Genomic DNA, 16,297 nt, shown 5'->3' with positions numbered 1-16,297 from the left:
GATTATATTATTCAACTGTTATACGTCTTTACTGATCTTTTGGTCTACTATTTGCTGAATAACAAATCACCCTAAAACCTGGCAGCTTAAAAAAACATTATCTCACAGTTCCTATGGTTAGGAATACAGAAACAACTTAGCTGGATGGTTTGGATTCAGAGGCTCTCATGAGGTTACAGTCAAGATGTCATCCAGGGCTGCTACGGTCATCTAAATCTTGATTGGGACTGAAGAAGTCACTTCCAAGGTGGCTTACTCACATGGCTGTTGGCAGGAGCTCTCAGTTCCTCGCCATGTGGGCATCTGCATACATCACTGAGTATCCTCATGATATGGCATCTGGCTTCTCCCAGAGTGCGTAGTCCAAGAGGGAGGGGCTGAAGCCACACTATATTTTATAGCTTAGTCTCAGCACACTCTCACTTCCACTCATCATTTCCACTCTATTCATTGGAAGCAAGTCTCTAAGTACAACCCACACTCAAGGGGGAAAAGAATTAACGTCCACCACTTGGAGAGAGTATTATCAAAGAATTTGTAGACATATTTAAAAAACACCACAGTATCATCTTTACACTTATTTTTTCAGGTTTGTGCACTATTAATTCCAGCTCCTTCCTTTCAAAACTGTATACACTCAAACATACACTCACACACAAAGAAACTTAAGAAAGTACACAGAATTGAAGCAAACTTTGATGCAGATCATGGAATTCAATTGATTTGAATGAATGAAATTCAATGAATTTCATGAATTCATTGGTTATTCAAAATACATGTTATATTTATTGGGAGAAAAATATCTATTCACCTTGACTTTGAACTGACTTTTAATTGGTAACATTACTTTTTATTATTCAAAGTGTTCTGTTTGTCTACGACTGTTTAGTCATGTATATGCATAACTGATGGCCTTCCTCAATGACTCAGAGGTAAAGAATCGGCCTGCAATGCAGGGGACACAGGTTCAGTCCTTGAACTGGGAAGGTCCCCTGGAGAAGGGCATGGCAACCTACTCCAGTATTGTTGCCTGGAGAATCCCATGGACAGAGGAGCCTGGTGGGCTACAGTCCATGGGGTTGCACAGAGTTGGACACGACTGAAGTGACTTAGCATGCACACACATGCATAACTGACATACACCATACCAGTATTCCTATGGACATACTCTACATGAAGACTTGCTTTAGTATCATTATCCAGAAATAGTTATTAAAATCCACTTATGGAACTTTGCTAGATGGCATACAAAGCATGTTAGTATTTAAGTGGGAAGAGATTAATGACAGGAAGACTAATGAACAAACATTGAGCCAACACATATGTTAAAGAATTAATTGAACAGACAAATGTTCTCGAGTGCTTACTATATGGCAGGCACTGTAAACTAGTACAATACAGCATAGTAAGTCCTATAACAGAGGGATGTACAGGGCGCTTCAGGAGCTTGACAGAGAACACCTGTCCATCTGGGCAGATATAAAGGAAGACTCTCTGAAGGAGGTGACACAAGCTGAATGAGTCCTAAAGGATGGGAAGTTTTAAAAAGGGACACTCGAGTTACAAGGGAAATAGTGAAGGCAGAGGAACTGTATGTTGTTCAGTACTTCTGGAGCAGAGAATGTATGTAGAATGGTGACTATAGATGAGGCTGATGAGGTAGGCAGTCACCCCAAATCTTAAGGTATATTTGATGCCTGTCTGGTAGTCCCTGGAGGATTTAAAAAGAGTGTTGACAGCAGGGAATGAAAGACCTATTAAGGGACTTCCCTGGTGGTCCAGTGGGTAAGACTCCGAGCTCTCAATGCAGGAAGTCCAGGTTCGATACCTGATCAGGGAACGCGATCCCACATGCTGTAACAAAAAAATCCCATATGCCACAACGAAGATGGAAGATCCCGAGGCTGCAACTAAGACCCAGCACAGCCAAATAAATAAAGTATTTTTTTTAAAAAAAAGACCTACTAAGATATGTCATTTACAATTTTACAAGTAGCCTGTGAAGGATACCAACAAATGGTAATTTTCTTTTTCTCTCTGAAAATTCATCTGCAGCTCCTGGAGTCTCCTTTATTCACGACTCACCAATTAGGTAAGTATCTAAGAAAGCTAATAAAGGAATGTGTTATTTTAAAGTAATATTTACATTATTACACAAGAGTGCTGCTTGAATCCTCTACTCGTGTAGTTTTACTTGTCTGTAGTAAAACTCTCACCTTTTGCAACCTCTCAGGACTAAGCTAAAATTGTAAAGTAGGCAAAGTTAATCATTCATGCTCTTCCAGTTCCTTCTCTGATCTCACTTTAGTCCTGGGCTCTCCTCATAGGCAATACTTTGACTCCTCTTTCACGTAGCACTACTACTTCTAGGATCTGGATCTGTTCTTTTCCCCTGTCCCCACTCAAAAATGCATTACTTGTACCATTTGAAGTTATTGGTTTTCAAATGATGATAAATTAGTTTACCATGTAGTATTAATGATGTAATCTGTTACTCCCTAAGGATATTTGCATTTTCATCCAAAGTAAATCAATCTCTCATGATCTAAAATAAAGGCCAGTGGAGAAGTTTTCTTTTGGCCTGGGGCCTTTCAGCTCTCAAACACTGATGGCCACCCATTCTGCTGATGTTCTGTTCCCCTCAAACTTGAATAATATGCACATAATATACCTCCTGATGGAACACATATACCTAATACTATCATCTTTTATAAACCCTCAACAAAACCAAATTAGGTTCAGGATAATTTTATAAATCCCAAACTCTGATGAATTGGTTAGGTAAAGGGAAGTAGTGTATGGTGGTAAATGGTGTTGATGTTCAGACCAGGCTTCTTAGAAAAGGATTTTGAGGTAGGAGTAATTGCAGTCAGTTTGATTTATGGAGAGCTCATGGGGTACAAGGATGCTGAAGGAAGGAAACTGACTAGCTCAGTATCAAGGTAGTTTCAAGAAATAAAAGTGAGAGAATGTGTGCATTATAGAGTGTTAATTCTTGCCTGCCTCTTCTTCCTGTCTCCACTATCATCCTAGACTACAGAACTACAGAATCACTTGAGTCTTTTCAACAGCAAATGTTCTGGATGGCCCTTTATTATAAAAATCAGTTAAGATGAAGAACTGTGCACAGGACCCAGAGCTGCTCTCTCATTCCTCACAAATACACAGGTTAAGATACCTTTAGCTGAGCCTAGGACAATTCCAAGCCAGAACACAAGAAAACACAGCTAGAATACCATCTGGTATAGCTCTGCCCATTGCACTCAAGCCACACCTCTTTACCTTACAGAAAAAAATATGGGTTCAAGGCCTTTGGCTTAGTCCTCTTGATCTGATGCAGCTCCTTGCTCCCTAAGACTCAAGTGTGGGTGCATTATGTCTGTTCCATCACCTACCTCCTCTCTCTTCTCTTCCTCTACCTCCTTAGTTCTCTATTTTTTCTAAGGCTAACATAAAGGACATACACAGTAAACTTAATAAAATAGAATTAGGAACCAAAAAAATCAGGACAAGAGGATGCCAATGTTATAAGATGGTGATGGGGTAAACAGTAGTAATAAATGGATTTGGTGATAGAATGGACCACACATATGTATGCTCAGCAGGTATCAGGCATCACCCCAAGCTAGGAGCCTGAGGTACCAATAGAGGGTCACCAATTAGATTAAAACTTAGATATTCAGAAGGATTAGGCAGATGGACTAAAATTTAGTCTTGTTACATTAATCTTCAAGGGGTGGTTGGCCAGTCATTTTCTGGACTAAAGTAAGGTTGTATGGAGGAAAAGTCTAGGAACAGAAAGGTTATGTTTATAGTTTTATAACATGGCAAATTAAACTGTGAAAAACTGGGCCTTATCTTTGGGCCTTCTAAACTAATTGTCATTAATATCACTGCCCTCTTTATTTAAGAAGTAAAGAGTTGGCAGTACAAACGACCTAAACCTTTGACACTTTAGTAGTATCAACCTATCAGGGAAAACCACCGAAGACTAGAGAAAAGTGGATGTAATATCATGGCACTCCTAGGATTGTGGTGGAACTTTGCCACATAACAATGAGTTCATTTGCATGTTTCTGCTCAGTTGACTCCAATGAGAAACTGATAATTAGTGGCAAACTGCAGATTTGTATCCAATATTACAACTAGTTTCTAGTGGTCTTATTATAAGGTTTTTTTTTTTTATCTATACGATTAGTTTTGTTTTTAAGTTTGTGCTGTTTTCTTTTATCTAAAAGTATGCCTTTGGGACAGAAAGTCTGTGGAAACAGGTAGAAACACACACAGGACTCCACTTGCTGCCTATGGTATGAGGTTAGGGAGAGCAGGAAAAAAAAAGAATCTGGGTGCATTAGATTGTAGAGGATCTACAAAAAGGAAATTGTGCTGGAGATGGCCTGAGAAACTGGGTCTCAGAAAAATTAATAAAGCCAAAGGATAGGAACTATGTCACTGATGGTGAGCCTTCATGTTCCAGGTTCCATATTGCAAAAAAGTATTAATCTGAGGATGGGCTATTGCTGCCTAACCCTAGCTGAGAGACCTTTTCCTACTAGTGTTTAAGTTGTCATTACACAGTCTGACTGTATGTCTCAAAATTGGATTGTTAGGCCTTGATAGAAAAAAGTAAATTTGATAACATAAGGGCAGGCCAAGTAAAAATGAAAATAGAGCACTATGCTTCCTTTAAGAGGGTCAAGAGGTTATGGCAAGTGGTCCATGGAAGCAGTAAAATATGAAAGTAAATCAGACTTAAGCTTTGTTTTTTTTTTAACTTATCCTATAATCTACATGATTTTGTTCTTCTCGCTACAATTTAATATAATTTTGGTTCCATGTAGTAGATCAGAATAAATAACCCTGATTAGAACATAGAAGAGAATATTGTGATACCAGAAAGGGGCTCCATCTAATTTGGCTTTACATGTGATCTGAAACCCATTATTTTAATGTCATTGTCCGTAATCATACATAGATCTTTTCCTACTGTGGGGTGAGGAGAGGAGATTAGGAATTTTGAGGGGGTGAGTAGAAAGTGAATTATCAGAAAGCTCTGATCAAGCAGGGCAAGTGGAAAGAACTAGCCCATTCCCTGTCTTTCCAACCCCATGCTCTTCTCAGCTCACTACAGAACAAACATGGCTAAGGTGGATCAAGAGTGGCAATATCAAGTGTTAGTTTATACAGAACCTATTATTCTACTGTTTATGCAGCAATTATTCTGCATAATAATTCTTCTGGGTAATAGAGCATGTCCTATGCCCAGGGGCCAATATCTAAATAAGAGGCTAAATTGAGGGATTAGATTAAAAAAATAAAGCTTAGTCTTCTTTGTGAATTGCTGGGGAGAAAACAAAACTCCCAAGCACAAAACAGGTAATCTGATTCAATGATTAGGAATTTGGAGGAAACTTACGTAAGTGATTAACCATAAGTAATAAAATCAATCTCTTTTTACTTTTTCAGACAAGACTACCATCCAAATCGCTGTCAAGAAAAAGTATGTATGATGAAATTCACTATAGAGCAATTAAGGATATTTTCTAATATGTTATTAGAGAAAAATCTGTGAATCAGACAACCAGCAAGATCATCTGTTGATTGTAGTTAGTTTTCCTCTTTGCCTTTTTCTCTTCCTTGACTTTCATTCTCTGTTAATCTTGAATTTTGCCAAGGTCTGAAATTATTTTTCAAAGAGTTATTGTTATGGGGGGTACAAAGTTACTGTTATCGCCATTTTGCCCAGGGGCCTCAGGAGGGTAGATTGGGGGAGCTTTGGGAGGTTTAATCATCACAAAGAAAATATCCAATACTACACACTCACTCCATAATGGGAAGGCATTACAGGAAATGCCTTTGCAGACCCTTGCAGATCTGGCTCAAGGGCTGAGTACCCTGCCCCTTAGGTAAGTGAACCAGGATGCCTAGATCTATTTCATAATTCTCCTGGGAGTAAGAAGAATCTTAGGATGGCTACTCCATCAAAAGAAGGGGATCACAAAGAGAGCTGCAACTTGGACCAGGCGAAGAGCATAAGGTAAGTCTGATAAGCCCCAACTTTGGGGCTAGACAGAGGGATCATGAACTAGAAAGGGGTTCAGGGGAGTAGCACATTCACATACTTTTTCACACGTACATGAGAGTTTCATAGACTGTCCAACAAACACAAAGGCTGAGACATACTGGCACCAGGAAGATATTTCTTGATTTAATAGTATAGTGAAAATGAGCTAAAAATCAGATTCTACTTATCACATTTCACTTCATTAAAAACTTGACAAATGTCCCAATTTTATATGTCAGAGTTGGACACACTTCTTCTCAGCTACTCTAAGAGTAATCATGTAGGTCTACTTACTGTACATTATCTCTGGTAATAAGAAAATAATATGTATTGAAATGCTTAGCTCATATGTATTGGAACAGATTTCGATCAATTTAGACCAAGAAGGTGAGTAACTTATTTATTAATGTTTAAATGTGATTCTTAGAAATGTCTGATTTAGGTCATGTTTATGTAAAACAAGTGTTTTTCAACCATATGCTGTCATTTCAAACTGTTAATATGTTCTTCAAACTCAGTAGCCATTTTCTGGTCTGCACGGTAGGTGAAAAAAAAATGCATTACAAGAACTAGATAGTAGTAATGTTTGCATAACACTGTGAATGTACTTAATGCTGCTCAACTGTATAATTTAAAATGGTCAATTTTATGTTACGTGCATTTTATCACAATAAAACATACATTAAGAGATTTGGGAAATGGATTCTAATAACACGACTTTTCCAGGAGGTGTCCTTCAAACCTTCTCTAACTGGTCAGGAGAGAATATGCTGCATTCAGCAAGGTGTTAACTTTTCTCTGAATGTTGGCCTAACCTTGAACAATCTGAGGCTAACTTCAGAGATAATTGTGAAGTAACAACCACATGATAGGGAATCCGGTGCCCAAATGCCAGGATATCAAACAATGCACAGCTAAAATGTCAGGCATCCAGCCTTTGCTGCCACTGGCTTATAGCCATAGCATTGAGAAACAGTTCCTGTGGAAGGTACACATGCTTGGTCTGGCTGTTATTGAGGATAATAACAACTTTAAAAAGAATGCTATTTTATTATAGGAAAAAGGATTTTTATGACCCCCAAATATATCTGCAATAAGTAAATGTACACAAACAGTTATAGAGTCTGGCAGGTGCACTTGTTATCTGCCCCTGGTCCCCTGTCTATGCTGTAACAATAAACAGAATTAACCATGAGGAAATGGCTGTTCAAGTCCAGGCCCTGGGTTTCTACTTCAGCACTTACTGAAAGAGACCCTAGCTTCCCTCAAGTGCTCCACCTTCTGGCTGTTTGAGCCAAGTTTGGGCTCAGCCTTTTTTCCTTCTGATATTAATGTGTTTCTTTTTTTTTTTTCCCCCATTTATTTTTATTAGTTGGAGGCTAATTACTTTACAATATTGTAGTGGTTTCTGCCATACATTGACATGAATCAGCCATGGATTTACATGTGTTCCCCATCCCAACCCCCCCTCCCACCTCCCTCCCCATCCCATCCCTCTGGGTCTTCCCAGTGCACCAGCCCTGAGCACTTGTCTCAGGCATCCAACCTGGGCTGGTGATCTGTTTCACCCTTGATAGTATACTTGTTTCAGTGCTATTCTCTCAGAACATCCCACCCTCGCCTTCTCCCATAGAGCCCCAAAGTCTGTTCTGTACATCTGTGTGTCTTTTTCTGTTTTGCATATAGGGTTATCGTTACCATCTTTCTAAATTCCATATATATGTGTTAGTATACTATATCGGTCTTTATCTTTCTGGCTTACTTCACTCTGTAAAATGGGCTCCAGTCTCATCCATCTCATTAGAACTGATTCAAATGAATTCTTTTTAATGGCTGAGTAATATTCCATGGTGTATATGTACCACAGCTTCCTTATCCATTCGTCTGCTGATGGGCATCTAGGTTGCTTCCATGTCCTGGCTATTATAAACAGTGCTGCAATGAACATTGGGGTACATGTGTCTCTTTCAGATCTGGTTTCCTCAGTGTGTATGCCCAGGAGTGGGATCGCTGGGTCATATGGCAGTTCTGTTTCCAGTTTTCTATGGAATCTCCACACTGTTCTCCATAGCGGCTGTACTAGTTTGCATTCCCACCAACAGTGTAAGAAGGTTCCCTTTTCTCCACACCCTCTCCAGCATTTATTGCTTGTAGACCTTTGGATAGCAGCCATCCTGACTGGCATGTAATAGTACCTTATTGAGGTTTTGATTTGCATTTCTCTGATAATGAGTGATGTTGAGCATCTTTTCATGTGTTTGTTAGCCATCTGTATGTCTTCTTTGGAGAAATGTGTGTTTAGTTCTTTGGCCCATTTTTTGATTGGGTCATTTATTTTTCTGGAATTGAGCTGCAGGAGTTACTTGTATATTTTTGAGATTAATCCTTTGTCTGTTTCTTCATTTGCTATTATTTTCTCCCATTCTGAAGGCTGTCTTTTCACCTTGCTTATAGTTTCCTTATGAAATATAGATCAATGGAACAAAATAGAAAGCCCAGAGATAGATCCACGTACCTACGGACACCTTATCTTCGACAAAGGAGGCAAGAATATACAATGGAAAAAAGACAACCTCTTTAACAAGTGGTGCTGGGAAAACTGGTCAACCACTTCTAAAAGAATGAAACTAGAACAGTTTGTAACACCATACACAAAAATAAACTCAAAATGGATTAGAGATCTAAATGTAAGACCAGAAACTATAAAACTCCTAGAGGAGAACATAGGCAAAACACTCTCCAACGTAAATCACAGCAAGATCCTCTATGACCCACCTCCCAGAATATTGGAAATAAAAGCAAAAATAAACAAATGGGACCTAATTAAACTTAAAAGTTTTTGCACAACAATGTATTTGTTTCTTGAGCTGTCCTCTGCCTCCCAATCTAAGACAGTTTGCACTGATAATCTTTTATTGGACCTAAGCCCGTTCATTTCCCTTAAATCATCAGTGCTAATTGTTGCCCATTGATTAAACTTAAGTAGCTGTGGTGATTTGCATATGCAAATCAACACAGTCAATTGACCAAGAAAGGCAGCAGCAGACCAGCCAGGGAGCCCACAGGCTGACCTTTCCACAGTGAGGCTTTATTTTTCACCCTCATCTCCTAGCTAAACAGATGCCTAAGTAAAAGGAGGCTCTGTCCACAAAGGCATATACATGTTTGAACTGCAAATTTGTTTCATGAAATAGTTTGTTGGAGGCAATCTGGTTTTTTTTAAGTATCGCTTGGATCATAAAATAGTCTTACCTCTTGCTAGAGCATTTGTTTTCTATGAACTTGGCTATTTTTTTCTAACCAAGAAACCATTTACCTTCAGTAATAAACTATTATATAGTTCCAAGGGATTTTTTTGTTTTTTTCTGCTTTATTTTTCAATGGGTGTACTACTTTATTAACATTTAAATTTCACCAACAGTGAGCTCAAGTATATGCTAGGCATATGTTCAGATTTTTGAAATAAAGATAAAACGGACAGACAGCTTTAAAATAAATATTCAACAATTAGACAATCTAGGGGATGGTATAAGTATACATTTAGGAGCACAAGTATAGCATCCAAGAGATTTTGAATCAAAGGAAATCTTATTCAAAAAATAGATCACAGCCATAGAGAATAAACAAACTTGAAATTAATCCGGTGTTCTAAATAGATTTCCTATGTTCTCTTTATACACCATGGCTGGATTCTAACTATGCATTGTTTGATATAAGGAATTAAGTTAGTTGCTATCCCTAAAACAGAGTAATTTATACATGATTTCCCTTCTATCCCCACTCACCTCCTTTCTAGGTAACTTCTGAAGAACTGAACAGTATAATTCAAAATATAATGACCTGGGTCGTGGCTGCGGTGACCAGTGTATTATACCCAGCCATCACAAAATATGAAGAAAGATTGCAAAATATTACATGCCCAATGCCTGATAACTCCACCCTCTCTTCTGATGGTGAGAGTTGCTGCAGCACATGCTGTGAGACATCTCTGTATCAAACAAGTAAGATGGTTCAGGCAGGGCCCTGTACAGAGGCAGCTGACAGGTCAATAGAGCAACGAGTGGCGCCATCAAAATCATCTTTTGCCCGTAAAGAAAGAACAGATGTAGAAACAACATATCACAGGAAAGAACACTTGGAAAACAAACCTAAAGCCCCCAAACCTGACGCACCCAAACCTAAATATAATGAGGTATCTGAATCCCCCAACCTTAAACCCTGTAAATCCGACAGTCACCTTGTTGTACGGATTGAAACAGGCACTAGGAAATGTAAAGATGCTACCACTGAAACAGATGGCCTAGAATGCCCACTGTCTTCGGATGAAAAAGCAAAAGCTATCAGTGAGATGCAGGAGTTAAATAATGTTTTTGTTAACTTTCACCATCATCTAAAAGAGGAAGTTGAGTTGATTTTAGGAAACATTTTTCAGGAAATGGTGTCTGAACTAACCCAGACCATCCCCACCCTTCCCTCTGTTACAACCGAAGCTTTGCCTGCCCAAACTGACACTGACAAAGAAGACTTGCTCTCCAATGTTGATATTTCCTCAGCAGCTGCTGAAATTATGGAAAATGTGTTTGAAAAGTTACAGTCTGCAGTTAAGAAAACATGTACTGAGGAATTTTCACCAGAAAATGTATCAGTTCACTTTAAATCAAATTTAGTCAGTGGAGAACACTGTATTTCTCCAAAAGAAAAAACTTCAGAAGTTTCACTGCCTTATGCTTTGGAGAACATGAATGATGTTGCAGAGGATATGGTTCGTGTGATTTTAGAAAAGCTGACGGTCCTTGCATCTTCTAAGCAAAGTGAATTGGCTCATCTTAAAATCACTACTGACCCAGCTTATCAGCAACACAGAGAAGATCCAATGTATACGTTCCTTCAAAGAGCCAGCAAACGGAAATCCAGTGCTAAGACTGATGCTGCCAGTTTGATTGGCAAAGAAGAAATACAAAATTTAGTGTCAAATATTTGTTCCCAGTCCTCTCTGGTTGGTTATATAAAGGAAGCAATCAGCACTATACTAGGTTATATACAAGTTGGACTTAATAATGAAAGGCTAGTTGCAACCAAAGAAACAGTGGTCATCCTACAGCTACTTGATGCTCTCTTGGCTCAGCTCCATCAGAAACCAGTGAAAACAGATGTCCAAAAGAGCAGACACTCCAGAATGAGCAGTCCCTCTGGCACAGAAGAAAGGAACAGACTCACCAGCACTGGAGTAGCTAGTGCTCCTAGGTGTAGGAGCCCGTTTCCACCTATTAATGTTCCTGGTATGGTCCTTTATTCTGAAGACGAAAAGGAAGAAATAGACAGAATTGTAGAAAATGTATTGATTTCATCTACCAAAGATGAAAAAGCAAAATTACAAGAACAGGTTCCTGACTACTGGTTAACTGGGGCAAATGCTGATTTTAAACGCAAAAGAAATATGAACTTACCTACAAAGCCTGCTTATCGACGCAAAGTAGCATTTCATGATCAGGGATTAAATACTGACCTTCCAACTTTTAATAAGGACCCTTTAAAGGACAAGCCAGGTTTGAATAAAGACATTTTGCTTTTCAGCCAAGATGAAACATATCAAATACAAAAAGCCTCAGAAGATATAATTAGGAGTATCTTAGCAGAGCTACTCAAAGATCTATCTTCTGGGCCGTCTGATCACTCAGATTATGAAGATGGTAGAGAGGCTTCGCTTCTTACCTCAAGAAAACCACAAGATCCATCACATCAAGAATGGATGGACCAGATGTTCTCTGTGTCAGAAATCCATATGGTATCTCAAGATATTGTAGATGATATATTAAAAATACTTCACATAACTTCTTGTCATATTATCAGACATTCTTCATCAGTACATCAAACTTCTCTAAATAATGCTGACGTACCAAACGAAGAGTCATTACAAATATGGTTTGACAGTAAAAGGAAGATGAAATTTTTATCTGCACTTAGCGTGGACCCTACAAAACTTCCCTGGGTAGAATCTGGAACAAGTGGCTCAACATCAGAATCTGTAGATAACCTTATTGATAAAATCATTAACACAATTTTTAAGAAGTTGAACTCATTTATTTGTCCAAAATTACAAACCTGCTTCAAACCAGAAAGCCACGCTACCCATTCAAAGCCTGCTCCCGACAAGAAATCTTCGTTTCGATCTCACCTTAGTACTTTCACAACTAAAGTGGTAAAAATTGTTTTGGATGCTATCCATAAAGAACTACGACACAATAAGAAAAATCTAAATGTTAGGAAGAATAGCCCTCCCAAGAACTTTAGAGATACAGGATTTTTTGCTGACGCTGAAAATGAATTAGACTCTGTTGTCACAAAGCTAAATAATGACATTATGACAAGTTCATTAGCTACTTGCATTTGTGAGGTGTTAAGTGGAAATACAGATAAAAGTAATATTTTAGTCCCTTCAGATAAGCTAAGGTCTAAAATCTCACATGGGACTGATGGCATTGATCAACAAAAACTTTTGCCTTCTCATTGCCCTTGCATGCAGGAGGAGGTTCACCAGTGTACTAGATTTCAAGTGTTAGACAGAATTGGAGATGCCTTGTATGACATGTTATGCAAGCTCACTGGAGACCACCCACATTCTCCCCTATCTGATGAGCAAAATACAGAGGGGATCAATAAGAATTTGAGAACAACCAGTACACTGCGGTCCAGTATTAAGCTCATTTCTCATACAATTCTAGAAGGTATTGTTTCAAAACTATGTGGTGTTGACACAGATGGCATTTTCAAAAATTCAGAATTTAAAGCTATCTCAGAGCATATTGACACTGACAGCCTGTCATTTGCTTTGCTTCTTGAGGAAATGAGCAGATGCTATGATGTAATTTCAAGCATAGCATCCAGTGTGACCTGGCCAGGTAACCAAGAGGTAACTAACAAGGGGAAAACTACTGCCCCCAAAATAGTAACCACAAAAGAAAAGCATCTGAATAAACTGAAAACCTTAGCTTCGGACATCTTTGAAATGGTTTTTGCTACGTTGGAAGGGTTTGCCAATAGAAATTTAGAAAATCTTGGTGGAAATAAAACGAACAAGACATACTGTGAAAATGAAAATACCAACATTTGTGGTAACACACATGAAAAACGATTGCAGTCGACTTTATACAGGCATGCAAAGAAAGTGTCAAGTACTATTTTGAAAGCTCTTCAAACCGAAATAAACATGAACTTGCCAGATTTGGACACATGTATAAGTAAGCCACTACAAGAGAAACAAATACTTAAGAGTTTAGTCAATTTCATTTTAGAGGCAATTTCTCCAGATACGTTTAATGAACCTGAACCAGAAGAGAGAGGCATTAAAAATTACAGATATAGGCCAATCTATGGAAATTTTCTTCCTGGAGGAGCTGACCCAGATTCATATCTAGAAGATCCTGCAGATACAGAGAAAGAAAGTGCTGGGGAGGAAAGACCAACAGAAGATGAAACTAAATCAGATTCTCTTAAGCAACAGGAACTAGAAAAAACACTAAAAACTTTTGAAGTAGAACTCAAAGAGCCAAAGAAGTCCCCACTTGTGCCCATTGTAAGAAGTATTTTGAATGAAATTTTTCAGAATGATTTAATTGGTCAGTTAAAAGCGTTCACTCTTCCCCAGTCCCATTTATGTGACACTCCTCATGCTGATGATGAACCATTTGCTCAAACATCTGTTGAATCCCTGGATAAAACAGTGGGCCCTTTAGTATCTGAAGCAGATGTAACCATTGTTGCAGATGATGTCATTAGAACCATATTTCAAAAACTTTATTCTGCTGCCATGACAGATAGAAATGAAAGTGAAAATAGGTATAATACTATCACCTTTCCAGCAGATATCTCTTTTCCTAAACATACCCGTGGAGGAAAGTCCCCTGTTTGTTCTACCATACTGGACAGAAATCCATGCACACTTCAGTCCACTTTCAATATTGGTAAACTGACCAAAATAAATTTAGTTGAAGATATTATACAGTCAATATTAACAAATTTAGAAGCATTTGCTACTTCAAAAGTAAAGGCTCTCTTTTGTCCTCACATTAGTTTCACAGTTCCTATGGCTTTACCTTCACAGCAGGATGAGATTGCTTTACAACAACCATGGTTATCAACCAAAGATTCATATTCTGAAGACCAATTTTCCTGTTGCTCAATGGATCACAGTAAATCAGGAAAGACCACCTCGATATGTCAACTGAGTGCCTCTAAATTAAATATGTATGCAACAGAAGTGGCTAGACAAATTTTACAAGGAATCAAACATAAATTAGATCAAGACCTAAGAAGTCCATTCTTAACTCATAGTGTTGTGGCTTTTGAAAGTATTCCAAGTCAAGTTGTTAACACAGTGTTAGATATTGTGTCTACTAAAGGCAAATATGAAAAAAATGTATTTGACAGAGAGACTGATCCAGTTGCGCCAGAAGATATTATTGAAAAGCTATTCAATAAAAGTGATTATCGTAAAAAACTTCAATTTCAAATACTAGATACCATTGAAGGTATCTTAATTGACATCTGTGAGGAAACAATAGATGAGAATAATCTCCCACTTGCTGTATCCACTCTTAACTGTAATGTAAGTCGGAGACATTTAGAAACAAACTCTGAAAGGGACCCTAGGTATGTAAATAAGGCTATTCTTACACTTTTAGTTCCTAAGGAGTGCGTTGCTATGATTTCCAATGATATGGTGGATATTGTTCTTCAAAATCTCACTTCTGCTATCATGGTTTGCATCAGTGCAAATGATTCCATTTCTCCAATATTGTCTACAGAATTTTCTGATGCATTTTCCAAAGCAGAGCATCAACAATCCCCTAGTAAAGACTCAGTGAATGGAAGGGCAGAGCGTCAACAACCTATTGTTACAAACTCAGTGAATGAAAGGGCAAAGCGTAAGCAACCTCCTGTTATAGATTCAGTGAATGAAAGGAAAAGGGAGAGATTTCCGTTTGCAAGAAAAGGAAGAGATGTTCAGCTGAAATCAGCTCTTTCTGATGATAATCAGACAACTGTACTTAAGAAACAAGATGCCAAGAAATCTACTCCTGATCCATGTAAGGAAAATGCTCACTTTATTACTAAAACTATTTTGAATAGATTAAAATCTTTTGCCACAGAAAGAATAGATTTGCTACTTATTCTTGATCCTGAGACTAGAGAAAAACCAGATGTTGGCTCAGAATTTACAAATTGTAAACAAAATGACAGTGTGTTTCTTGAATCAAACCAAACGCCATTAGATGTGACTGTCCCGAAAATATCGACAGCTGGAACCATTCTCAGTCAAGAGGTCACAAATTACACATTAGCTAATTACAGAGAAAACCGTAGACCTGCAATTCATATATCACAAGCTAGTCTTAAGGAATATGCTGACCTAATCGCCAATACCATTTTGACGCTTATAAAAAATGACATAGACCTAGAAATCCAAAAGATGTATACATATCAAAACAATACTTCATTTCAAGAAAACATCATTGCAAGTGAAACTGTCAACAACATCTTAAAGAGTTTATGTAATAAAATATCTTTGAAGGCAAGTGGCTTTTACTTAAAGCAGGACCCTGATCTTTTTACCCAACTAGCTGTACAAAATGAAATAGTGCCAGGTCAAAGAGAAATGGAAGACCACACCAAACTGTCTGTCTTTTCAAAATACTCAGGTGAAAACCAAAAAACACCAGAAGTGGAAAACCAGAGAAGGACATTGGAAGAAAAATTTAGAAATGGAGAATCTGGACAGGAAAAAACAAATTCTTTATTAAGTGTAGTTAAGGAAATTTTAAAGAAGGCATATCAAAGGGTATGGGAAAACACAGAACGTTGTTCTCCATTTAATGAACTCCCCCACTTTACATCTGATTCTAAAATTAAAACATCTGCACAAAAAAAAGCCTTACAGTCACATATAAGCAGTGTTGCAAATGACATAGTTGAAAGTGTTTACAGAAAAATGTTCTCAGTAATTATGACCTCGTTATATGAAAACAGTGAGACCAGAGGAGAAATGGAAGCCTCTGGCAGTGATGGATTACTGATGAATCCATCATGCTTTAGAGAACTTAAACAAGCAGAAAAAAGCAGTGATCCCCCTAAACCTGTGATACCACGAGTTTATCCTTACACAGGCATTGGAAGTGTCAGTTCATTAGAAAACACCTCATTGCAATTTTCTCCGTTGCGACTGGGCGAACACTT

The 16,297-nt window shown here is 38.1% G+C and overlaps 1 protein-coding gene across 1 annotated transcript in view; it reads left to right on the top strand.

Annotated features, from left to right (window-relative positions):
• Positions 1 to 16,297, top strand: part of LOC133052602 (fibrous sheath-interacting protein 2-like) — a 77,668-nt gene that overhangs the window by 34,149 nt on the left and 27,222 nt on the right. The window contains exons 12-13 of the mRNA XM_061137533.1: positions 2,056 to 2,092; positions 5,467 to 5,500. Of these exons, the coding sequence (XP_060993516.1) occupies positions 2,056 to 2,092; positions 5,467 to 5,500 (71 nt within the window). The remainder of the gene's footprint in view (positions 1 to 2,055; positions 2,093 to 5,466; positions 5,501 to 16,297) is intronic.

Source organism: Dama dama, chromosome X, assembly GCF_033118175.1.
Source record: "Dama dama isolate Ldn47 chromosome X, ASM3311817v1, whole genome shotgun sequence".
Classification (NCBI taxonomy): Eukaryota; Metazoa; Chordata; class Mammalia; order Artiodactyla; family Cervidae; genus Dama; species Dama dama.
Note: the sequence above shows the minus strand (reverse complement) of the source record. Positions and strands in the feature narration are given on the sequence as shown.